Source organism: Myripristis murdjan, chromosome 22 (genome assembly GCF_902150065.1).
Source record: "Myripristis murdjan chromosome 22, fMyrMur1.1, whole genome shotgun sequence".
NCBI classification, from domain to species: Eukaryota; Metazoa; Chordata; class Actinopteri; order Holocentriformes; family Holocentridae; genus Myripristis; species Myripristis murdjan.
The window spans coordinates 15354748-15380905 of record NC_044001.1 but is presented as its reverse complement, the minus strand read 5'-3'; the positions used below and the strand labels follow the sequence as shown (position 1 = coordinate 15380905).

Here is a 26158-nt window from a genome sequence, read left to right as displayed (position 1 = left end):
AGCATTGTGATTCTGTAGTTTTACTCCATCCAGTTTCGGCACAAGCCTCGTCCAAAGAAAGTTCTCATTTTCAGAAAACATCACATTTATTAAACATCTTTCCCTATACAACACATTTCCAGAGTTGAGTTGTAATAACTGTATTTTCAATTGTTAAACTGTCATATAAATCGCCCCCCAAAATTTGTATTTTTTTGCTTCAATGAAAGCAAACTACCAGATGATAGCAAAAAAAAAAAGACAAAACTATCAGCTAATAAGTAACAGTGAACCTCAAAGCCCCACAACACCAAAACAGAGGAGATGAGCTTCAGTTGTATATAAAAAAAAAGAAATATGGACATTAAAAATAAAAATAAAGTTGATATCATAGTCAATATGTTTAGGGTCTGCTAAACATGTATATATAAATGATTATTTTATTTTTTTTACATCTTTATAAGTGAAAAGCTGTATTTTTTGTTTTCATTGTTTACTAAACTTGTCATATCACACCAATGTGATAAAGTAGCTTGACAGCAAAATCATTGCATTGATACAAAGATCACAAGAAAAAAATTATAACATCTACTGAATCATACTACAGTACTGTAAAAGAAAAAGGAAACTTCGAGATGAAGAATAACCTGACTTGAGATTCTTAGTGGGTCATGGATTGTCAAGGCTACTAACTAGTGCATGTGGAAGGGGGTGGGCTGGGAGTGTGGGGGGGGTGTTTGTATCTATACATTGGCAATGTCCAATATCCGCACCTTCAGGAAAGCTGATGTGAGCATTTCTTGTGGTCTTGCACACTGCTCCAGACTCGCTGTTCGTGTTGAGAGCCTGTCACCTTTCTGTGCAGTGAGGACACTCCAGGCAGCAGCAACACCCAAATGTCTGTCCATCAGCAGCACAATACTGCATGTGTAACCTGAAATGACGTGATTTGATGGAGCTGGGCATGATGACGATCCCGTTTCTCTTGAGCATGCTATCGCAGATCATTTTTTAAGTGATCAGAGTTAAGTGGCTGGGTCAAGAAGGCAGTGGTCCCCCCGCAGTGTCTTTGTCTCTGCGTCCTCGGTGGAAAACATCATGGGCGATGTCATCTCTCTTGCTCTCCACTTATGAGCCGAGTCACCTGAGCCCCATTGTGGATTGCTCTCAAAGACGATGCACTCATGGGTTATGAGTAGATGGACCAGTAGATGATGTTAAAGAGAACGTACGCTCCAGGAAAGACGACCCGTGAGTATTTGTCTATAGCATGGGTGTCTATCCAAATGTTCACATAGCCCCTGGACGCCTTCACCTGCCCTGTAATCTGGGGGTCATTCAGCGCCACCTGGGCCAACATTCGCTCCTGGCGGCCACCGTTCTCCGGCATCCCATAAGTCCCCGTGGTGTTGACATCCATGGACCCATAGCCTGTGATCTGGGGGTCAATCATCATCTCGTCAGGGTTTCCAATGCCGCATGTACATGGCAGCTAAGTTGGACCGGTGTGAGAAGAAAACACAACGTTAAAAAAATGTGCGGATGATATGAGTAAACAAGAATCACTTTGAAATTCAGTACAGCTCACATTACATCCTGTTCGTTCAAAATCAAAGTAAAGCTTTCAAAAATAAGAATATCATCATACATATTAGTTTGTCCTCTGAAATCTAATGGTTATTATTTTTGTCAAAACGCTCCGGGCTTCAGAATAACTTTGGCATGAAACATTTAAAGGAGGATGTTTATGCAGGAAATGCTCCTGAGGGTATGTGGGCAATTTGGTTCCATATGCCGCAACATTTGGCAGATGAAGAATTGGGGGTACGACTGCAGTGTAGTACACAAGCTATAGTCCCGAAAATAATTTCACATAGCGTGAGGGCAGATGAAACTGAGCCAATTTAGAAAAAAAAAAAAAAAATGTATCTGTTTACTGGAAATGCATATGAATGATTAATTCTTGTTTCTACCGGTTTAGAAATGTTTTTCAAAAATTAGGTCATTCTTGTCATCTGCCTCTGAATTCTCACTTTAACTGAAAAGCTGTTTCTCATTTGCATCCATTACATGCAACTAGAATTTTAACAAGAACTAAAAGACGAGACCACACAACTCCCATTTTCGCTTCTCAACATCAGCCTCCAGAGAGCTTTTACATTGATTCCCTGGTGAAGTTGGGTCAAATTTGAACATTTTGTTGATAATTTATGTATTCCAGTCTGCGTATTTGAACTTTAAGCTCAAAATGAACAGAGGTGTTATGTTGTGGACCCCCAGACATGGTTTGTGTCATTTTCTCTTTGACCTTTTTAAAATTTTTAGCACTCTGTCATCATGTGGTTCATATCTAGGCGCACTGTTATTTTATAACCAAACAGGAAAAAATTCAAATATTAAAGAATTGTCTCATCATCACAGACCTGGATGGATCTAAATTTCTCGACTGAAGTTAGGCTAACAACTGTCACCACTGTCTACAACTGTAATTTATATTGCAGTGAAAATATTTGCAAGAATATATAGAAAATACAGCAGGTCATTAGGAAGAATTGTATAATTTGCAACTAAAAACAAACATGTTTTTAGTTGTTCCTTATTCTATGTACCGTAATCTAATCTAAGTCTTTTTAAGGCCTTGACAAAGAGACTTAAAATTAAGTCTTAAAATTAAACTTGCACAACTGTCCTGGATATGCTGAAAGGTGACATCTGTTCATAATCCACAGTCATTACGTGAAAATTAACAGAGCGGTGGCTCAACTATCAAAATTCAGATCAGAAACCAGCTTTCACTCACACAGTGAACGGTTTCTCAATACGATAATTAAAATTGAGATTTTCATGTTTTTGGCATCTGTCCCACAGCGCTTAGGCCCTCGGAGGTACAGTAGGTGCAGTTTGCTTTAACAGCTGTGGCTGCTTGGTGCCAGCAAGGTAGAGAGATTTGGCAGGAATTTAATAATAGAATAGAAGAATAGAGGAAGAATAGATGTAGGTGCTGGCCCGTCCTGCACTGTTTTTACCTTTGCTGGTAATGGATACAGCACCATAGTGTCCACATAATGTCCACAAAATGTGACTTCCCTCCCTATAAACTGACATTTTCTCCCTTTTGAGTGTAGACCTGCATCTTCTAGTTTCTGCAAGAGTAATGGTTTGATGTGGTCTGTGTCAGTTTTTCCCGTCACGGCTATGTCTAGATACTCTGCCACACTGTCAGCTCCCTGCAGCAGGAAAATGTCAGGACTGGAGCTGACACTTAGATGTTAATAACCTCTAGTGCGTATTCATAGTTACATACTTCCTTGATTCCTCCTCAAGCACAATCTGCTGATAGTCACGGCTCATGTCTAACTTGCTGTATTTCTTCCCTCCAGCTAAGGTTTCCATTCACAGGGCTTCACCAGTTGTGCGATTTTTTTCTTCTAAAAGTCTGTCTGGCTCTCGCTCTACCTTTTGTTTCATTGCATAAGGCGCTGATCTTAGAAACATGGATCTTAGCAGCAAATCCTCTCAGCATTCCTGACTCCGCCTTCAACACTGCTTCACACTTTCCAAGGTGCGGCAGCTGCCACACCTTGGAATCAGGGTTATACACACGATAGAAATACAATATGCACTCCTTCAGGCTTATTTGTCTATGAGAAGAAAATAGACCTCTGGCCTGTCAGTAAATTTTCGTTCCTCCATTATTTTCAACACTGTGTTATGGAAGAACATTTTCCCAGCTGCTTTAGATGAATGAACAGACAGTAAAAATGATGTCCATGATTGTAGGTGACAAATTAATCCAAACATGTTTTTGGAGACTGAAATCAGCCAGGATGGTCGAGCCTTAGTACTTAGAAATTAGCATGTAAGTCAATGCATTTCTTTATTTTATATGTGTAAACAAATGGGTGATGATAATTAGACTTCCATTCTCTGTCCATGGTGCTGAAACATCCACCAAAATAAATACAGTAAAAGTCGTTTTCACTGCTCTCTTGTCATGCATCACAAGTAAACATTAGGCATTTTGAATGTGAATCTGCTCCACTTTGTTTTGATGCACCAAGCACTTCCACTCCACTGTCCACTTGTTGTTTTGAATTTTATCCCACACTTTCCATTTCCGAGTGTTGTTCTTTTCCCCACAGCTTGTGGAATACCCTCTTCCACATTACAGTTAATCCACAGCTTGTGTCACCATTGTAGATAACCTTCCTCCTGTTTACAGTCAAAACTTCCCCTTTGGACTCTAAACTGGGGATGATTATCTCTTCCTGCAAATGCAGTCATCTCACTACTGTCTAATCTTTAGTGAAAACGTGCTGACCACTGCTGTCACTCTCTCATGCTATAATGTGAAACACAGACTGTGCAAGGCAGTACTAACCATTACATGTGGTATATAAACTACTGTAAGAAATCATGACACTGGCTGGAGATGTGAAGAACTGCAGACAGTGAATAGACCATTTAATCTGTCTAGATGCAAAGATCAGCTTGTTAAAGGTAAAGTGTTTTTTTATTGCAAGTAATTCATATATGTAGAAAAACAACATCCTTTGAAAAAAATAGCACTTACTCTCTCCCGTAGTTTCCTCTCTTTCCTCTCCTGCACAGTGGACAGGTAGTTGACCGCTGCGTACTCTATCACCGACAAGAAGACAAAGACAAAACTGACCCAGAGGTAGATGTCCACTGCCTTGATGTAGGAGACTCGGGGCATGGAGGCGTTGACCCCCGTGATGATGGTGGACATAGTCAGCACCGTGGTGATGCCTGGAGTGGAGGATACACACATTTTAGAGACGCCTGGCATCATCATCATCATCAGTGTTGGAAAGACAAAACCAAAAACGAAACAGCAGTTCATAAAACTTGTATGTGCTGATTTAAATTTTTATCTCACTCTTGAGCAACAATTTGTTTATTTGCTGGCTTATGTGTTCATCCAGGTTCATAATCATTTTTTTTTCTTTTCCACAGAAAGGTCAGAGGTCAGAGTCAGCAAGAGCACTGCAGCCCTCCAGCTAGCACAGAGTTTCTTTATTGCTCAAAGACACTTCAGCAGAGCAAAGGTTTGCTGACATGGAGGCTGCAGTGCAGATCCTGTGGCTGCAGGACTAACTCTCTGCTCTCCATCATGCTTTTTTTTTGTTTTCTATATACTATCTATATCATGGATACTTGTGTATTACTTCTCATTTTTATACAGCTGTTTTTTTTTTATTATTATTTTTGTCTTGTCTTTACATTCAATGTTACCTACAGCAGCAATCCTTCAAGATGAACTACTTGTATGTGCAAATGTACATAGGGTGGACAAAATAATGGAAAACCTGCATGAAAAATGACATTTAAAAAAAATCCAACCACAGAGGCACAGGTCACACATGCAGCTGGATGCCAATCATCAGTGCATATCAGCTTTAAAAGGATTTTTCACAGCAACATGAGGAAATGAACAGAGGTCTAACCAGGACAAATATCAGTACTGTCTGTCACAAAAGAACAGCTAGGAAAATCATGGCAGTATGCCACACCCAGATGAGCTCCTTCAGCAAAATGGAAATAAAGGAAAGTGGAAGCTCACTGATAGAAACAAAAACATCGCAAAACTACAGACATGACCTCAGGACTTAACAGCAAACTTCCTAGAAGGACTGAGGCTCTTCTGGGGCCAGAGGCTTGCCTTCCTCCTCATTAGACACTGAACATGCTGATGAACTGCTGTCGTTACAATAACGCTGATTCTGATTCCTCTTCTTATATATTTCATGACTATTCTTTAATTCCTCACACTTGAGCTGGACTTGATTTCAAAGTCAGTGGAAGATTTTATGACAGCACTAGGTTTCCCTGACAGGGAGATTCTCCGCTACCTAAAGGGACCCTGGCCGGGACGGCCCGGCGGTCGATCCAGAAGGAAACCCAGGACAGCATGACCATCAGGGTGGCAGGGAAGTAGGTCTGCAGCAGGAAGAAGAAGATATGGCGCCGCAGGGTGAAGTGGATGTACAGACGATTGTACCAGCCTGGGAGGGAGAAATGTTGCCAGCATTACACACAGAACATCACACGCCACCTGCTGATATGATTTATAAATACTCCAAACATGAAAAAGAAGTTGCCAACCATTTTGACAGGGATAGAGTACCATGATTATTATTACTACATTTTTATTAATTTGTTCTTTTCTTTTGTTTGATTTTTGATTTTTTTAATTTTTTTTGAGAATGAGAGTAAAATATTACATTCTTTTTAACCACTGTTACATGTAAGAGGTATCTGGCCCCTTAGTTGAGAAAATCTATAACACAAAACAGGGTTTGATGGAAGCTGTATCCTCAGCTGTGATCTCGTCTGCACATCACACATTGTCTGCACGCAGCGTGTGTGCCCGTACACGGTTGGTCGATTTGCATAATGTATTCAGTGTGCTGTGCCTACTCATTAAGTGTGTTTGTGTTGTTGTGTCGTGGATTACCTGTGCTGCTGTAGAAAGCCAGCTTGGTTGTGGTGTGAAACTTCTGGATGAGGAACTGGGACAGAGATATCCTGTCGTCGGTGTTTAAGGATTCGTTACCTTTCTTCCAGTACAGCATCAGGTCGTCATCTGTGTATGCATCTGAGGGGGAAATGTGTGTGCAAGCACAACTGCATCAGATCAACTCTGAACAGAACTGCTGCTCTGTAAATCCACAGTGGACTTTGGTGAACTGCAGTAGAATGCATGAAAAGCCAATAATAAACCAATAAACACAACACAAAAAGTGTATTGTTGAAATAATGTAGGTATTTCTTTACATACTGATAGATGTACTCACAGCTCTCTATCTCCAGCGAGCAGGTTTGTGTGTCCAGAGGAAAGCGGCTGAGGTCCATGTTGCACATGGCCGTGACGGTGACTCTGCAGAAAAAACAGCAACACTTTTCTTCATCCCTTTTTCACACTGACGAGGATAAAAGACTTCTAATTAGGTTTAGAGGGATTAAACAATTTCTAATCAGGGTATTTTGCTTGCTCAACATAAACAGAACAAGTAAGGGGAATAGGACTGTGTGTGCACTGTGTGGTGTGTCTTGAGCTTGCCAGAAGGGCATTTGTGTGAGATCGCAGGATGTGGTGCTCTGACTGACTCTTTTTACACTTTTTCTTAATTGATCTGACACATTTCTCCTCTCAAAACACAGCCACCAAAGCACACTCCTATTGTGCAGAAGAGCCACAACTCTACTGCTGTTTTCCTTTGAGATCCCATCTTAATAAAGAAACAAATACTGACATTAAAACAACACACATCATCTATATATCACACAAGAATGTAAAATATGATGCTACTATCAAAAAGGCTATGGTAAATCCTTTTCCTTACGACATCATGAATTTTTATTTGCAAGTTGTTGGTGAAATGTTTTCCTTATAGTAAGCACAATATAGGTTCCTCACACCATTTCATGCGTAATATTTCACCAATGCACACTCATTTATTCACATTTCTTTCTTTATTTATTTGGATTTGGATTCATCCATTTTGATGGTGTCACATCTGACATCTGACATTTTTACAGCTGTGACACAGGAAAGAGAGGCACGGGTGAACGTGATGGATGACCATTTGTTTCATAACCAATGATTTTTAACCCATTTACTCATCGACCCATTTTCTAATTTTGTACAAAAATTAGTACTACAGTTCCTCTGATTTGCTTGATTCAATGGCCATAAGAAACTGCTCCACAGCAAAATGACAACACTACCTTTCCTATTATTGCTCTAATATGTTTTTGTTGCATGGTTTATATGGCTTTACATGGCGTTTCTGATGCTGCTGCTGTTGGATGGAGCCTTCAACCGGAATTTAAACTAATGCTCAAAACATTGTACCTCACAGTGATATAAAATCACCCTTGACACTGGCAATGTGTTCCCTTTAAAGCAATTGACAAGGCACAAAAAGCCCCTTGATTATATTCACCTCAGAACATTTTGAAAGAACTGCATACTTTTCAGATGCTTCACTGTGTCGTTAATGTCTTCAAGGATTAAAGCTTGTGCGTGTTGGCGTTTTGGCAGAGTCATAAATGCCTGAGGGTAAAACTGTTAACTGTCTGCACAGAGAGGTGAGGTGTGAGCCTGTGCTTATGGACTAAAAAGGAAAGATGAAAGGCTTGGCGTGCTACCTGAGGCTGTAGAGCACGTTGCCGTCGGGGTAGACCCTCAGCATGACGTTGTCCGTGGTGGTGTCGTGGATGAAGGACCTCTTGGAGTGGACGAAGAACATGTCAGGGACCCAGATCTTTTTAACAAGCCGGCTGTCGAAGGTCATGCTCTGGTTGTTGGTGCTGGGGAACGCCAGCCGCTCGTCCTTCCAGTAGTGACGCAGATACAGCGTCATGGTGAAGTCCTGGAAAGATAAAGGTGTCGAATCTGGTAAAGATTTCCATACCAGATCATGTCTGTTCTCATTCCAAATTGCGATAGAGTGACAAAAACATTACGATAAAAGTAGCTGTTCATACTCACCATGTCCACCTCGGAGATGGTGTCAAGACTTTCCACCTGAACGTCGACCCCCACTGGGATTGGAGGCCCTGAAAGTCAACAAAATCACATCAGCACTAGAGATATGCCAAAAACAAACAAACAAACAAACAAAAAAAGTGATATAGCTGAATATCACAATATTACTTTTTGCAATACTGTATTGATTCTGTAGCCCCTTGGATCGATTCATATCATTCAGGCCTATGCACTTCATTTTCATATAATGTTACGATATCTGTAATTCAGTGCACTGTGTTCAATGTGCTATGCTAATTCTGTATTAATGAATTCAATTAAATTGCTTTTTGCCAATGTTTTAAGCCAGTTTGTCACCCAATTTCTCATATAACATGTTGCATATTTTATTAGTCTAACCAGCAGGTATGCAGTTGGTTGTCTTTTAATCTATTTATACATTTTCAGTCAGCTCTGTAGAGCAATTGCAAAGTATCACAATACAAGTCGGATTGCATCCGATCTATCGTGATACATAATTTCCCTGGCGAGCAATGTGTAATAAATAAATAAAAATGATTTTTCTGCAAAAAAACTGGCTCTTTAGATACTATTTGTTATTTATGGTTGCAGCACAAGCAACAGAACAGCCAGTATGGCTGATATAGAGACTAGTTCAGGCTTTTTTTTTTTTTTTTTTTTTTTTAAATCACGTTTACAAAAGAACCAGTCGAGGCTTTGCTTGTGCCATGACTGCGCCGCTTTGGCCGGGATTCTACTTTTGACCTATTTCAGCCTTTCTACTCTGCATCATCCTCCAGTAGTACACAAATACAATTAGGTCACAATGGATCAAAGTTGATGCAGCCGTGGATGACATCCAGCTCTATTTTTATTTTATATATATATATATATATTACTTCCAGTTGAGAGGCACTTGGTGGTCTGAATGTGACACAGCAAAATGATACTACAAGAGTTATTCTGTGTGTTTTTAATGGCAATACTAACAGCCTGTCATATCATGTGTTTCTCGCTCATATGAAAATGACTGCCGTTACATTTTTTTTTTCTATTTTAGCTTTCATGCATGTAATACAATACCTAGGTATTTGGCTGTAACAGTAAATAAAGCAAAAATAGAGCTAAAACGATGATTAAAGACAAAAGACATTCCATTTTCATCTTCTAAAAAAGTAAAAAAGCAGCCTGTGTGTCTTTATCTGGGCCTAATCCCACACTCCAGAAAGCTTACATGAAATCCCTCTCAAATGTATATACTGTACATTGATGCTAGAGGAGTGTATTACTCCTGATAGAAAGACTGGAGCTCTGTGTGCCAGATTGGTAGATTGTGGCACAGCTTGTGTGAATGGCGTCATCAAGTCTTCCAAGAGCTCAGCCTTTAAGAGCGTTTGGCCCAGACCAATGACCAGCGGGCAGATCTTATCCGCGGCCACTGCTGATTGACCGAGCCAGATCTCTGCAGCATCCCTGCTTAAGTTGCTGTGATGAGCAGAGCTGGTGTGAACTAACAATAGCACACTTTCATTAAGAAAACATCTGAGCCGACACAACATCAGGCGCAAACAGGAAGTTGTTAGCTCTCTCTCACCTCCGAATGCTGGTCTCATGGTGAAATCATGGTCGTCTATTCTTAGAAGCTGCTCAGATTTTGTCATTGGAGATTTGGTCATGTCCGGACTTCGTTTATAAATTGGGCTGTGGAAGAAATAAGAGAAGGTGTTACAGTTACCATTGTAATACAGTGTTTTTCATGTTCAATTAAATTGGAAAAGGGTGTCCAATTTACAACTAGAAATATATTCTTTTCATATTGGTTATAATTTATTTTTTTCTTTTAAACTAACCTTCCAGACTTGTGATTTCCTCCTCCCTCCATTCTGGAGGTCTCTCTTCTTGACCTGTTAATATGATATGAGATTGAAAGAAACTGGTCATATGTGGCATATAAAATAGCATTGAGAATGACTCCACATTCAAATATATCAAAATATCCTGAAATAGATATATTCAAAAGGCGATATGTCTGTTTTGAAAATGAAAAAAAAAAAATACTGCAGACTATAATTTTCTTAATTAAGAATATTAAGTATTTATAAACTCCTCGGCATTCTATCTTCAATCTGCAAACTCTTACTTTTACAAATGGTTGATATCTCATTTCAAAACATTATGAGTAATACTGCTCACATGATCCCAATGTAAAATAAATTTAGCCCAGCAAAAGCAAGTTTGCTTTTTTTATTATGTATTTATTTATTTTACACTACTCACTTTCTAAGGAGATCTAATACATCCGGTTACATCACACACATTTTATCCACAAGCCACACAAAGGCCAAGAGGGCATTTTCCCAACACATCCAATTTGGAGGAGGCCAGCCATTTTCTGGTGTCAGTGTTCAAGAGGGTTACATCTGTACACATGTCTTTCACACAACATTTTTTCAGGCCACAAGTAGGAGGGGGAAAAAAAGATGAATTCCAAAAAACCCTAAAATGGATTAATAGAGGAGAGCATGCTGTGACAGACAGAGCCACATTGCTTTGACAACCATCACAGACATGCATTAAGGAAATGCCAGAGAGAGAGAGAGAGGGGGAGAGAGGGACTTGGCACAAACACACAGAGAATACAAACACAACAAGAGCAGGGGAGGAACGACAGAACAGGGTTTTGCTGGGTGACGGCTGCAGAGCTCTGATGGGCGATGGGTGCTACTCCTCTCTGTCCATCCAGCAGCTGGTTCCTAATCCTCTTGGCAGAAATGCCTCTCCAATCCCCTCACTGCCTGCCTACGCCACACAACAGACTGCCTGTCTGCTCTCCTCTCTCTGTGTTTCTGCTCTGGAGCTCTGACATGCGGCGCGTCTCCATACAGCCGCCGACGGTCAGGGTTAATGGGCTGCGTTCCAGCAGGGGTCAGCTCACACACATTAACCTATGCACAGTTGGAGCTATGAGTTGCCACTCCAGACGTATGCTTTAGATGCTTATGAAAAACCTCCAGCTGAACAAAAGCCTGCACACTATTGAATTTATACATATTTTATGGTGGGAAATAAAATCAGCTCCCCAAACTCTATTTCCATTTGTTCATTCTTATTTAATAATGCAACATTTTTGTCATATTTTGGTCCTTATATAGATAGATAGATAGATAGATAGATAGATAGATAGATAGATAGATAGATAGACAGACAGATTTTTTAGTACATTGCATGTACATGCTAGGATTGGCTACTTCCTGCCCTGCACTTTGCTGTATGTGTCTGCTCATTGCATTGTTTCTTTAATGCTTGCCAGGCTTATGACGTAAACGTTGCATTAATAATTAAGAATGAACAAGTGGAAGCAGTATGTGTAAATCTGATCTTTCCATATTCACCTCATTTTACCTCCACACCTTGTCACTGAGCTGGGATGTGGGTGTCCAGCTGATTTCGCGACCTGATCCATCTGTCATTAACAGTGCCCGAATCTGATCTTCATTTGGACAAAATAATTGACATTGCACTCTGGATGATGGCCTGTGGCTGAAAAGCTCAGCAGCCAGTCATGTGCAGTGTATTGCATAGCAGTGTCTGCATGGAGTTTCTTTTTTCAGTAGATAGATAGATAGATAGATAGATATGTACTTTATTCATCCCGAGGGAAATTCACAAGTGGCCAGCTGCTCAATCATTCAGCAAACAGTCACACCAATACAGATTAATAAATACATTTCAGTATATTACTCTACATAAAAAACAGTAATAAATAAGTAAAATTGCACTAAAACATACGTTATGTTCTTTGTTTTGCACCTTATCTGAAGACTTTAAGGTGAGTGAATATTCTAACTGCTAGACCCCTGCACACACACACCTCCCCATTATCTATACTACCAGTATGAACAGCACACTATATACTGTGCTGATCTGATCAGTGACAGTTGCAATGCTGTAGTTGTGTTTTTCCTTTGATTTTTCATGTGTGTTTGTATTGGCTTTTTTTTTCTTTTCTTTTCTTTTCTTTTCTTTTTTTTTCTTTTTAGGAGAGCAACCTGACAAACCCTTATGTGTTATTTTTTGGCTCCTCCTGCATGTTTCTTTTTCAAGTTATTTTCTTTACCCAATCTATATGTCTATATCTCTTTGTATTATTTTTTTTTATGTGCATGAATAATGAAATCCACACTGAATCACTGTTGTCAATAACAGCGATACTAAAGGAATTGGTACTGCAGGTTTGGATTTTTGACAAGAAAAAGAAATTAGCTGTGGTCGCAATAAAAGCAAAGTTGCATGAGGGATTTCATCTTGGATATCGACTTATTCTCACACTGATACTGAACTCTGCCTGTTCTCCTCTCTATTCCCCTTCCTCAACACAAACAGCGATATAGTCTCTGAAAACTGACATAACCCGTGCCAGCAGCATCCAGAGGGTTTCAATGCATGGAGATTGCAATTTCACACTGAGACTAGGACTGGAGAAATGGGACACAGAGAAAAGAGTAAGGCTGTTGTGTGAATAAAGGGGTATTTCTTTTACAGAGAAGTAATTTGAGGTTCAGATTTAGTCCGAATATTAGTATCTTGCAAGGAGGCAGATGTGAACATTGCTTAACATCTGTCATGCAGATTTGAAACAAAAAGAAGAAATAAGTAAGAAGACATAGTGTAAACCAACGCTGCTTTCTGTCCATCACTGATTTACCACAAAGTATTTAGATTCTTGCTCCTCTTATAGTTAATGATCTTCTTAATCACCTTAGGGCTGAGCTTATCACTTTAAATGAGTCTGATTTCATGGAGTCTTTCATGGAAACAAACGCTTTATCCCTATATTGTTTAACACAACACAACAGCTGAGTGAATCAGATTTATGCTGTAATGCGTTTTGACACTTAGTGCTGTTGTCTGTAGTAAGCAGCACTCACGTTCTGTCACAAACATTCATCTCATCCAAAGAGACAAGAATCTTAATGGCGAGCAGATTGCTATTTGTCGTTTACGCAGATCTATAAATAACCGCAGTTTTCAGCGTGAAAGTGATACTGTATCTAAAGGAGAAATGGCAGAGGGATTATGATATGAAAGGGTTTGTGCGATACATTAAGTGGATGCAAATCACTCAAAGCTGATAGCTGTGTTCGCGGCATACATGTGCTGCTGCACTTTGACTGCATGAGAAAACCTTATCATCTTCGCCAGGGATTAACGCAAAGGCAGTTTCACACTTGGAACCGGAGGCAATACAGTAGAAATCGCATTTATGTTCATATAGCAGAAAAGGATGTGATGCAAAAGGAGTCTGAGCCATATGGGTGATCAGCATTTCTTCCTTTTGCTTTATAAATCCCATACCATCACTGCTTTTACACAGCAAGTTCCAGTGCAAGTAAGTTTTGATTTTTCCAACGGGACAATTATTTTTGGGGCTGAAAAGTGTCATTTGTCCACCCCTGACATGGCTCTGGGATGAGTGTTTAAAATGATCTTCAAGTTTTACATTAACTCTCATGAATAGTGTTGATTGTATCTCACTCAGGCTTGAATTAATTTGGACAATTTTGCTGTATATTCAGCTTTTCAAATAGATTTTGAAAATACATCTAAAACACTGCAGTTATCACACATTTCCCATCCAACAGTCTGATCCCTTACAGGACTTTCCATCTTACTTGTAACATTCTCAAGGTTACATGAGTCAGTATAATTGAAGTCTATTTTTCAACTTGAATGCCTTTTGAAATGAACAAATGTCACACTCCTTTCTCCAATGGGTAAAAAGGGATTTAATATGTCAGGCTGCAGCTCTTCACATGGCTGCTGTTTTAGCACAAACCCTGCTTCACGAACAAAAAGGCAGATTTAACAGCAGTGAAACATCATGACATCCAACAATCCTCCACAATACTTTCGGTCATAATCACTTTTTATGCCAAGGCAAAGTTAATTAATATTGTGCAGAATTGAGGATACTTTCCCAAACTCAGAGTTTAATCCCGTGCATGTATTAACAAGGAAGCAATTAGCCTAAATAAATGCCACAATTTGACATTGACTACAGCTGCTGCCAATGGCAAACCATCCTTTCACTGGCCTATAGCAGTTATGGGACAACAGAGCACAGCATTCACCAATAGTACATAAATAGATGTGGGGATTTAGGTCTCCCTCTCTCTGCTCTCCAATCTGCTCTCTGAATAAGTCTGATTTCAGAGGGGGAGGGAGCAGCGCAGGTGACACAGGAAACAGCGGACAACATCGTGTAAACCTAGAAACATCAATAAGAACGTCGCAAAATCTTTACGGGGAGAGACCTTTAACAAAACACCTCCAGATCTGCATCGAAACAGCTCTTTAAGCAACTGTCTTGGACGACATGACATCTTGTTGTGATAGTAAACGTGCATTATTCATCTCTGACATGGTGCATATTCATGAGTCCCTTGACATTACCTGCTTTGTTTGTAGGTCTCCAGCTTGTGACCCCTCGGCTGGGCCAGCTTCCCAGCTGCGGCCACGAGGCAAACACAGGACAGAACAAGAACAGCATCCACCTGCATGGTTCACATTCCCCAGAGGACGCACCTCACCTGTCAGTCAAAAAAACCTACTCCCCCCTCGGGCTGAGAGCACCCCGTGTTCTTGAGACATTGTCTTCTTCAGCGTCAGGGGCCGGCGAGAGGCAGAAGACACAGCAGTGACAGCAACAAGCAGCAGCCACAGTGGGCTACTCTACAGCCTGAGTGAAAAACATCCCACGGTGCTTAATCTCCACAGTGGGAAAAGCAATTTTGACTAAACCCATAAATCCTTGAGCGTCAGATGGTACAGATTTGATCCCTCCAGTGGCGGATGTGCCTGCCTCTCTGTGCTCTGCTGTGCTCAGATATCCTGCCTTCTGATGTGCTCTATTCTACTTTGCGCCGCCCAGAAACACCAATTCTCATAATGATGCGGCGTGCTCATTTGTAAGGTCAATGGTTTGGAGACACAGACGCACAAAGGCGAGGAGAAATGCTGATGACGATGTCAAAGGCTTCTCAGCTCCTTCTGCTGATGCTGACGGTGTTTTATCTCAGCATGTCAAAGTGGGTCTGTCTTGACGTGCTGCCAAAAACTGACAACAATGCATGTTTGCCTGACTTAAAGCCTGGCTGACAATTGACTCCTACACATAGACGTGCAGACGTAGGTGGGGCTGCTTGCCAAGTTCTTTTCAAGTTGTCTGTCATCGTGTTTTCTCACTGTTTTTCTCAGGGAACACAAATTTTCAAGAAAAATTCATTTCAGTAAAATGATTATATCTGCTATGGGCAAATGTAATACAAATTTGGCCTTAGATTTTAAATATACATAAATCTACAAACCTCTTGTTTTTACTCTACGTAATACTGGAGGAATACTTAATATATGATACATTTAATACATAATAACGATAAAAAAAAAAAAAAAAAAAAAAAAAAAAAAGTAGTGGTTAACTTTTGATATGTCTCCAGAATTATTTTGGTCCCATTTTTGTCTGCATCAAAAATTTTGGACAAAGCGCATTCGTGACCTGATCAACCATTGGAAAACGCAAGACACGAGAAATTATGAGCGTGGTTTGTTTTATTTAGCAACACAGATGCCATATCAGTGTTTGTGTGTCCTGAAGTGCTGTACATCCGAATAAGCCAATCAAAAAATGCCTGAGCTCGGACGTCACGATCAGTCAGGCCTTGTGTCCCCCTTTTTTTTTTTTTTTTTTAGCAGACTGAACAGTTGGATTATAAGATCATGAATTTGGGTTAGTTCCATGGACGTCAATCTGACAATTGTTGTAAGTAACGTTAGGCATTGTTTGTGTTGCATTATTTTTGGCTCTTCCTCTGGGATTTTACAGTATTCTTGCTGAACTTGCTAATAATAAAAAACAAAAACAAAAATAAACCAACAACAACAACAACAACAACTGATAATGGCACAACCCTACAAAGAGGATGTCAGACAAAAAAGATTAACATTCTCTTTTTTGGGATAATAATGATTGTGAGACTTACTTTTTAATGATTAAACTGAATTTTGAAAATAACCATGCACTATTAATTTTTTTGACCACAGAATTATAATATCTGAAATAGTAAATGCCCTAAAATCTATATTAAAATGTCAATTCCTACATGCAAAAAACTAAAACTGAAACAAAATCGTTGATGAGAAATGGTATAGATTATATATATACAGATCTAGATTGAATCCAATTATATTTTACAAGAAAACATTCAGACTCAGTGTGTGACATATCTTAGCATTAAGTTAATGAAACAATCCCCTCATGATAATAGGCAAATTCCAGGGCTCCAGACTCACTTATTCCACTAGTGAGGCTCGTATACACCATAAATCCAAAAGTAAGCTCTCTATCTCCGTGGGTGATTGCAATGCTTTTTAAAATATATTTTTTTCTGAGCTTAAGTCATGGCCTAGACAGATTATTATCAACCAAAGATGCATTAGGCTAGAAGAGCCTGAGACAACCTTATAAAAACAAAACAAAAAAAAATGACAGGACATTTTTGCTTGTAGAGATGCTACAGACACCAGATTTAAAACAGTTTTGACAGCAAAATCAATCAATCAGTCAATCAATAAATAAATTAAGGAGGCATCTTGTTCCTCACTCTGGGAAAGATATATCTCACCTACAGTGCAGTAAGAAGGCCCTAGGATATGTCTCCCCACTTGACCCTCATTAAAAAACAAATTTTTAATTAGAGATTATGATTGATATATATTTCTTTTTTACAAGTCTACATCCAATATAACAGCTTACCTATTGTTAGTTTCAATCACTGTTCATATCAAACATATCAATAACAAAAGCCCTCCTATAAAGCATATGAACATCTCTCTCTAGCTCTAAGGTAAGGGTAAGGTTATTTTGGGGCCTGCTTTTGTGGCGCTTATGCTTAGGCACTGGTTATGGTTGTGTTTTAGGTTAAGGTTATGGCTTTCGTCAAACACAAAATGATGATTTGAGCAGGAAAAATGGGAAAGGTGACATTTCTACTTACAAAACGGTGGCCTCAGAATTGCTGTATCAAGGTTCGGTTGAGGTTAGGGTGTCATGCTGCCACGCATGCACATATTAATCTTCACCTGGTTTGCCCAGCTGTTTCCTCCAATGAGAGTGTTTTCTTTCTGGCTGAGCAAAAATGAAATAAAATAATTTTTTTTTTAAAAAGTACCTGAGCCACATGTGATTTGGTTCAGACAACATGATGTGTAGAATGAAAGCTGCAGTTTTTTACATTTTGCATAGTGTTTTTTGCACCGACTGGCATAGACATTGCTGACCTACAAAATAAAATATGTATTTTTTTTTTTAGCCAAACCAAGATGTGCAACTGTGTGTGCATACAGTATATAAATAGAGCTCTGTATGAAAACAACTGCTGTTACACCCTTACTACTAGGCATGTGGTTAGATTACTGAGGAGGAAATGTGTGTACTTTTCAATATGTTTCAGTGTTAGGCTAAAGGGTGCTCTGAAGTGCCAGGAAAAACTGTGTCTGCACCTTGCATTTACTGATTCAGACAACATGCACTGATAAATGCAGGAATCATGTCCTGGACTGCCCAGCACAGAAACAACCTGTGTAACTGCAGTGGTTTGTCTTTTTCAAACAGGGTAGAAGCACACTGCTAAGTAATGTGCTGCAGTGATATTACAGCTAATTATCCCTGCACGCTCCAATCTCATTATTAGTCTTAAATTTCACACTGTTCCTTCACCTCACACCACTGATCTAAGATACCTCAGATGAAGCGTTTACTTTCCCTGTCTCATTCTGATCTTGTTTTGATTTGATTCTGTTTGGTTTAACCATTTGACATTGCTTGATTAGAGTTAATAATCTCATTTAAATTGATTAGAGCTAATAATTGCTTACTTAGCATCCATTGCACTCCGAGCCGGCTTGGAGGGGGCTTCATTCTCTCTGCGGGCCTTCCTTACTCATCACACACACGCACGCACGCACGCACGCACGCACGCACGCACACACACACACACACACACACACACACACACACACACACACACACACACACACACACACACACACACACACACACACACACACACACACACACACACACACACACGGTCAGGGGCGCATGGCTGGTGGCCGCCACGTCATTTTTTCCCCTCATGTTTCATATCATTATTTCAGATAGCTGCACCAACAGACGACAGGGGGCGCTAATGCAAGGTTTTGGTTCTTACGCGCCACGTTTACGCCTAAAGGCTGAATTATGCTTCAGCGTTGGAAGAGCGTACGGGGGTTGTGCGAAGCACGCATTTCCTACGCAGCGCGTGTGTGTCCAACATACCTCTGCAAACACACAGAGCAATTCTCCTCCCACCAACGTAGACCCTGTGACGTATGGTCGCTGCTCTTCTGTGGCGAGTGGACGAGACCGCGGAAGGTCCGCGTAGTTACAATTTTTGGGAGGCGCGCGGCAAGGCTCTGCGGCGGTCGCACAACCCCCGTAAGCTTCGCACAACCTCCGTACGCTCTTCCTACGCGGAAGCATAATTCAGCCTTAAGAAGAAGGAACATAGCGCACACATGATGGAGAACACAGAGCAGGAGCGGCAAAGTTACCATGGTTACAGCGCCATGAGACATTGAACGAGTGAAACGATGCGGATACAAATTAAAAAAAAAAAAAAAGAAAGAAACGAAAAGAAAATGGCTTGGAGAGAAAAAAAAGGCATGAAGTGCAGCAGCGCAGCTGAGGTGAAGAGGAAGTGTGTGTGTTGAGAGCTGAGCTGCTGGACAGAGGTGAGTACTGTCTGAAACACAGGTGGACTCAGGTTGCTCCATTTCAGCCCAGTTACAGTGTGTATTATGTGGGCAAAAAATAAAACAATAACGACACGAGAAAAGCACAAACTGGAGTTACTTTCACACTAAGTTAGGTACCAGTTCAGAAACGAAAAGTGTAATTTCTAATGATGCATCCAGATAGATCATCTGAACCAAAACAATAGCTTGGACAAATGCTTGGATTAGATGATATGAGGTGCTGTAAGACAATTGGTCCAGGGCTGCTTTTTAGTCCCAGGCTGTCAGGACATTTTTGCTTGTAGAAAAATGACACCAAACAATTCCAGTTAAAGAGACTTTATTGTTGAAACACCAGAGATCCAGATGTGTGGATGGGTGAGGTACATGTCTTTGGAGTGTGGGTGGAAAGCAGAGCAACCGGAGGAAAACCACACAAACACAGGGAGACCATGCAAACTCCTCTGAGTCCCATCTGAGCGTACAGGAGAATATATTTAAGCTTGTGTTTTGGAATTTGGAGTCACAGAAAATATCAGCAAACTTCTTCTGGACATACTTGGCTGTTTGCTTGTTTTCTTATTTGGAGGGTGCTTTTTTCCTTTTCTTGTTTGTTCTAGTTTTGTTTTGTTTTGTTTTCTTGTACAAAAGTCATTTGTGGCTGTTGCCCCCTACTGTTGGGTTGGGGAAGGTGCAGACTGCAACATTTCCTCTGATTCAAGAGGAGTCTTCAGCTATTTTTTTTTTCATCTGACAGACCAGGATACTAGAAGACTGTAATGTGGACAAGAGTAAAATCCGAGTGGTGGGCCGCTGCTTTTACCCCCGCACCACCCAGACACCCCGGTTTAAAGATAAACAAAATAACTCTGAATTCCATAACACAAGGTCAAATAAACGAAAGGAAAAAATAAAGAAAGAAAACACTTACCTCGGCTGAAATACTTCTCTTGGATTTGATTCCAGTGTAAGTTGTCTTTTTGGTGAACAAAGCACATTGAGATGTGTAGTGTGGCATGTGTACGTGTGTGTGTGTTTGTGTGCGTCAGAGAGGCACAGAAAGTGAGTGAACAAGTGTGTTAATTGGAACCCTGTTAGCTGTTGTTTGCACACATGAGTAGAGGTGGCCATTGTTAATGTTTAACAAATTAACACAATTAATTTAGTTACTTTAAATTTGCCTATATGGAATTTAAGTTGGAACTGAATCATGACTTTGTGAATTATAATTTATTGGCAACCAGAAATTAGGGACCACACCTAGCTGCTGCAGGTCATTCTAGCCATTGTTGCTCTCAGCCAATCACAAGTGTCGAGCCAGTTGCTGTGGCTGCTTACTTGTGATTGGCTGAGAGGGGAGGGGCAGAATGATGACAGGTCACTGGGACAGCGTCCCGTGGACCCTGAACCTGTACAGGCAGGTATAGACCTCGTGTCCCCAGTTACTCTCCACCACCAGCTTCACAAACTTGAACACCCGTTTGGCAGATTCCTGAGAAGGGACAGCAGAGAGAGAGCAGAGACAGGAGAGAGAGATGATTTGAAGGAGTTTGCGCGTCCAAAATCAAGGAGTTTGCCTTTAAGTGACTTATGAAAAATGCATGTGTGTGAGTGTGTGAGGGCTGCGGTGTACAGACTCACAGGCAGCTGGAAGGTCTGGATGGCTCCGCCGTCCTGATTGTATTGAAAGCTGCCAAGCCAGGTTCCCTCAGCCTCGTCCAAAGAGCTCATTCCCTGACAGAGACAGACAGAGAGGGACATGAACGGGCCGCTGTGCATTCTGGGAGGAACAGAGACAAAGCCAGCGGGATGCAGGACGGTCCCAGAGTCATGATGACTCATTTGTGACTTACAAACACAGCAAAGTTCTTTGGAGCTTCGCTGATTTGGCCAGTGGGGGACACTGTCTTTGAGATGTGGTCCAGTGTGACGTGGGTAACACTGACTGGGTGGGACAGGGAGACAACCAGGTGTCCCCGCCCCCCGGCAAAGGCCCAGCAGTAACCAGGGCGAAGATCTGTGTTGCCCTGAGGAGACAGAGCAGGGGAGAGTGTGTGTGTGCGTTAGAGCTGCACAATAACGTGTGTTAAATGATTTTAGTTTCAACAACTAGCCTAATAATTACCTGGATCACAGTCCGATGACTCGGCGGGCCCCTCAAATCAGTCCAGAAAATGTTATAAAACAAATATGACTGATAGGGTGATGGAGCCCGATATGTCTTTGAACTGTGTTTCTGCATCACACTGCCACCTGCACACACACACACACACATACACACACACACACACACAGAGGAAGTACAAGAGCAAGCCATGAATAAGTTCCACAGTAAAGCACATGTGTGAATGACGATGACGAAGATGAAGAGGATGAAGAAGATGATTACCAACCATTTGATTCCAGTGCGTAGTCGGACATGTTGTGTGCTGCAGCTGGAGGTGTGTCCACCCGCTGCTGCTCCTTCTTCATCGACAGCGAGGAAACCAGGAGGAGGGACAGAGTTAGCAGAAAAAACAAACGTTTCAAATAAACATGAAAAAATCTGACATCATGTTCTGCTGTGTTTGGATGTTTAGCAGTGAACAGCGAAATTTGGAAAATTTTCTGGTATTTTTTTTTAAACAAGTTTTTGGTGTAATTTAATTGTACATTTTTTAACTAATTAATTAATCATACATTTATTTATTTAGTATACTTTGAAAGAAGTTCTTGTATTCACTAAATATTGTAATTGTAAAAAATTATGTTCTCATACTTTTTGGGTAATTTTCTAGTAAGTTTTTGTGTTTTTTTCTAATTTTGTTGGTCCTATATTTTCAGTAATCTTGTCACAATTTCATGGTAATTTTCTTCAATTTTTCAATTTTTCCCTCTTTTTTCAGGAAAATTGGGGGAATTTCATTGTAATTAATTTTTTTATGAGTATTATCTTGGGGAAATTTTCAAGTGAATTTTCTTGTGTTTCAAGGGGTTAACCTGGTACATTTCAGCGCTGACATTTGTTAAAGATGTTCTGCAGTATACCTGAATGAACTTGCAAACAAGACAGACAAATATCTAAATCTGTGTTTCACATGACCGAATCCATTTTTAGTCTCTGATTTGGGTTTTTTTTTTGTGATCAATTTTTTTTTATTTGGTTTGCTTTTATAACACCCAGTGCATGGGATGCAGCATTAGACATAATACAAAAACAGATATACAAACAATAACACAAAAAAAGAAAGAAGAAAAAACATAAAATCAAACAACCAAAAACATTGAGTATAAATAAAAATATACATTATTCGAAATAGCATGTATTTACGCATAACCACATCCACCCCCCATACAAACTTTCACATACATCTATCACATAAATCAAGTATTGAGTCTTGACTCATGTGGTTAATTTACTGTAGGTCATTGATGCAGAGCTACACACACACAACCACACACTCACACACACACCCGTCCACTCAGCCCAACCACACATACACTCTCACACAACCTCTACATGCCTACATCCCCAATACCTCCCACCCCTGATATCCGCAACGATCTTAGCTGTCAATTGACTATAATTGACCAAAAAATTAGATACTGTTTTGCATGGAATAAAAAAACAAAACAAAAAGTTATTATGATTCATTTCTCACTAGAACTAATACTTCCTTCCAGGCCTCAAGACTTTTGTGCCCCACTCGATTCAACCTCGCTATGGAAAGCTCCATGGAAATATTGTTTGACAAAGATTGATACCACTGATTGATTGACAATGTGTTAGAGGGTAGCCATCTTACCGCAACCATCTTCTTAGCAACAGTTATTCCTAAAAGCAAAAGCCGCCTCTGTACTAAATTAAGGGTCAAATATGAATCATCATTCAATAATAACAGACGGGGTGAACAGTCCAACTCCACTTTCAGCATGGTAGCCATTTTACAAGACACCTTTTCCCAGAAGGCCTTGACCTCTGGGCATTCCCAGAACATATGCAGAAAGGTACCTACTTGATTCAAGTTACAAAAAGTACAATTTTGGGATGGACATAATTTCATTAAATGCCTCTTCTTTGGTGTTAAATATACTCGATGAACAAAATTAAAGTTAGTAATTTGACTATCTAAGTTCTGTGATGAGAGAGGAATATTTTTAAAAACCCTATCCCAATTTATGGGAGAATCCGCACAGTCAATGTCATTATTCCACACTCTTACCATAGCAAGTGGGGAGTGTGAAAATGATACCCTAACAATAGAGTCATAGATCAGTGATACACTACCTTCTGTGGCTGTCAAAACCTTTTTAAACAGTTCCATGAGTGGATGAGTGGTAGGTGGAGCATTAATAGGTATGATTTGGGTTTTTGAAAGGCGCATTTGAATAAGGAGAACTGAAATGTGCATTTGAAAAGAAAGTCTAGGATTTCTCGTGGGCTGTACCGTGGTCGAGGTCGGGGTCGAGGTCACGCTTGGCGTTGTGCTCATTGTGGTGGTCGAGGTCGTGGTCATGGTGGAGTTCGAGGTCGTGGTCGTGGTCGTGGTGGAGGTCGAGGTCGTGGTTGTGGTCGTGGTCAGAGGCAGTGCAGCGGTTCCTGTGGACTCAAAGTGACTTACAAAATTGTGGGTCACAGATGGAGTCCAGAACCAAAATCCTGAACAGACAGACAGAAAACAAACAAACATCAGAATCAACAGGCGAGCAATTTGTAACACTCAAAAATCCAAAAATCCTAAACTCGTGTTGTTCTTGAAAACGTCGGCCATGACGGTTCAACACAGCTGGTGTGTGAATAATTACTGCAGACTGGCTTCACTGACTGTTTCTAATTGACTGTAGCTGTGTTATCACTAAATGTGTGTGTTGTTGTATCTTCCTGTGCTTAATTGTTACCAGGAGTGATGTGTTACTTACCAAATCCAAAAACCAGGCTGAGGCAGGCAGCTGTCTTCATCAAGATGCGGCCTGCAGACACACACACACACACACACACACACACACACACACACACACACACACACAGAACAGAGAGAACATAAGTGCAGTTGAGCTCTGTCTCTCTGCTGTAATCTGATGGGATTTCAGGTGAGTAGCAGAACTTACCACTGATGCTGCTCTGACTGGAGGCTGCACGGTGACCACCAGACCTCCTCTTTTGAAAACCCTGAGATGTAAAATCACATTAAAATAATGATAGATAGATAGATAGATAGATAGATAGATAGATAGATAGATAGATAGATAGATAGATAGTTTTTTTTTTTTTTTTTTAACCTTCATGTAACCAAAGCCTCATTCAGATCTCTTTTAGAAAAGCCTTGGCCAAGACAGGCAGGCATGATAATAATGAGAATGGTAACACAAACAGCTGAAATTAACAATTAATAAAATTTAAACCACATGAAAACAGATGGTGGTCAGCACACACACACACACACACACACACACAAACCAACTTACTTGAAGGGGGTCTCTTTATATGAAATAACAGGGGTAAATCCATCCCCCTGATAATAACCGTTTGTTAACAAACGATTGCTTCGTCGCAGCATTTCTGGAAACCACGCAAAAAAACAAAAAAACAAAAAGCTTGAGAGAGAAAGAGAGAGGGCACATTAGTCGTCCAGTGTAGATTTTACTGTCACTTTACTGTCTATTTTTAAGGCAAAAATGATTATTAGGTTATTTCACATTATTAGATGACTATTGATCACTGCATTCATTAAACCCGGCCTGTATTCAACTTGTTGCATTGCGCAGACCGCTGCACACATCTCACTGTGCCGCTCAGTACATGACAGGAAAGTGTGGCAGTAGCTGGAGATTTGAGCTTTCCCCTCCCTGGTAACTTACCTCTCACACCTGCAGCGCACAATAATGAGCCAACATCTCTGGAAGTCAGCTAAGCAGGAACTATAGCTACTGTTGCCTCACAGTCTATTACATCACAATCACTGCTGCTCAGTTTAATGCATCACAATCACACCGTGCTCTCCTGCCTTCTAATGAGCCTTTGCCTTTGTCTTTTTTTGTAGGTCTACAGGATTGATATATAGGGAAGGAATGATCATCTAGGCTCAGAGGCCACTCACACTGGCAAGTTTGATCCGCGCCCAAGCACGATTGCCCTTAAAATCCGGATTCTTTGACCAGTGTGATCGCTCCGTATCGTGCTTGAATACAGTACACTTCCCCCGCTCTGGCACGGTTGGAAGGGGTGTGCTTCTGCACGGTACGGGCGCGTACATGAGCACATGCACGGTCACGCACGCAGTGCGCGGACGTAAATCATGCAACTTTCCTCCTGCCTCTGCAAAACTGTTTAATGTGCACAGCGCGATTACCGGCGAATGGCCGCGTTGCGCAATCAATAATCAACCATGTTGTCTGTGTCATTGTCTGTTGTGCTGCTGCAACCGCGTATAAACAAAAGTCGATTTATAATGAAAGTACAGCAGTCTGTGTGCGGAGATCCGACAGACCTGGTGCTAGCCGGCACCGCGTCGGCACCGGCCGGCACTGGCCGCGGCACCGCGCAGTGTGCGGTCACCCGGTCTGCCGGATCTGACAGGTGCCGCTCCGGCTGTCAGTTGGACCTTTCTGAAGAAGGAGGAAGTTACCTCCGAAACTGTCAAGGTAAATAAACATCCCATGTCTGATTAAAAGGACCAGAAACGTTTTTTAGTTAAAAGGAAGACATGATGAATGTATTGAACTATATTGATTTATAATGATGTCGGGCCATGCCTGTTGTCGTATTTCAACGTGATGACGTGCACACCGGGGGCAATCGTGCTTGGGCGCGTTTGGGAAAAAGGTAATGTGAGTGCAGGCCAGCCGGGGACT

At 40.8% G+C, this 26158-nt stretch overlaps 2 protein-coding genes across 2 annotated transcripts; both read right to left on the bottom strand.

The window, feature by feature from the left end:
* Nucleotides 1-67: 67 nt before the first annotated feature.
* On the bottom strand, nucleotides 68-15279 carry LOC115354755 (gamma-aminobutyric acid receptor subunit rho-1-like). Its single transcript, XM_030045256.1, has 10 exons — nucleotides 14948-15279; nucleotides 10345-10398; nucleotides 10089-10195; nucleotides 8498-8565; nucleotides 8155-8378; nucleotides 6798-6880; nucleotides 6458-6598; nucleotides 5853-6005; nucleotides 4553-4749; nucleotides 68-1471 (listed from the first exon to the last, which is right to left on the bottom strand). Exons 1-10 carry the CDS (start codon nucleotides 15052-15054, stop codon nucleotides 1169-1171), a joined length of 1437 nt encoding a protein of 478 aa, XP_029901116.1. The 5' UTR covers nucleotides 15055-15279; the 3' UTR covers nucleotides 68-1168.
* Nucleotides 15280-20687: 5408 nt separating this feature from the next.
* Nucleotides 20688-21799, bottom strand: LOC115354510 (SUN domain-containing protein 3-like). The gene is made up of 5 exons (XM_030044902.1): nucleotides 21721-21799; nucleotides 21453-21580; nucleotides 21181-21354; nucleotides 20969-21061; nucleotides 20688-20819 (listed from the first exon to the last, which is right to left on the bottom strand). The coding sequence occupies exons 1-5, from the start codon at nucleotides 21797-21799 to the stop codon at nucleotides 20706-20708; spliced, it is 588 nt and encodes a 195-aa protein (XP_029900762.1). The 3' UTR covers nucleotides 20688-20705.
* Between the last annotated feature and the right edge of the window lie 4359 nt (nucleotides 21800-26158).

Bases quoted from the DNA above. Each gene is read 5' to 3' on its own strand.
- LOC115354755 (XM_030045256.1), bottom strand. From the start codon at position 15,054: ATGCAGGTGGATGCTGTTCTTGTTCTGTCCTGTGTTTGCCTCGTGGCC. The intron at 8,566-10,088 runs GTGAGAGAGAGC...GTTGACTTTCAG, and splicing joins CATGAGACCAGCATTCGGAG to GGCCTCCAATCCCAGTGGGG. The intron at 4,750-5,852 runs GTAGCGGAGAAT...CCTCCACTCCAG, and splicing joins CCCGGCCAGGGTCCCTTTAG to GCATCACCACGGTGCTGACT.
- LOC115354510 (XM_030044902.1), bottom strand. From the start codon at position 21,799: ATGAAGAAGGAGCAGCAGCGGGTGGACACACCTCCAGCTGCAGCACAC. The intron at 21,355-21,452 runs GTAATTATTAGG...CTGTCTCCTCAG, and splicing joins GTCATCGGACTGTGATCCAG to GGCAACACAGATCTTCGCCC. The intron at 20,820-20,968 runs GTGAGTCTGTAC...GTCCCTTCTCAG, and splicing joins TCCAGACCTTCCAGCTGCCT to GAATCTGCCAAACGGGTGTT.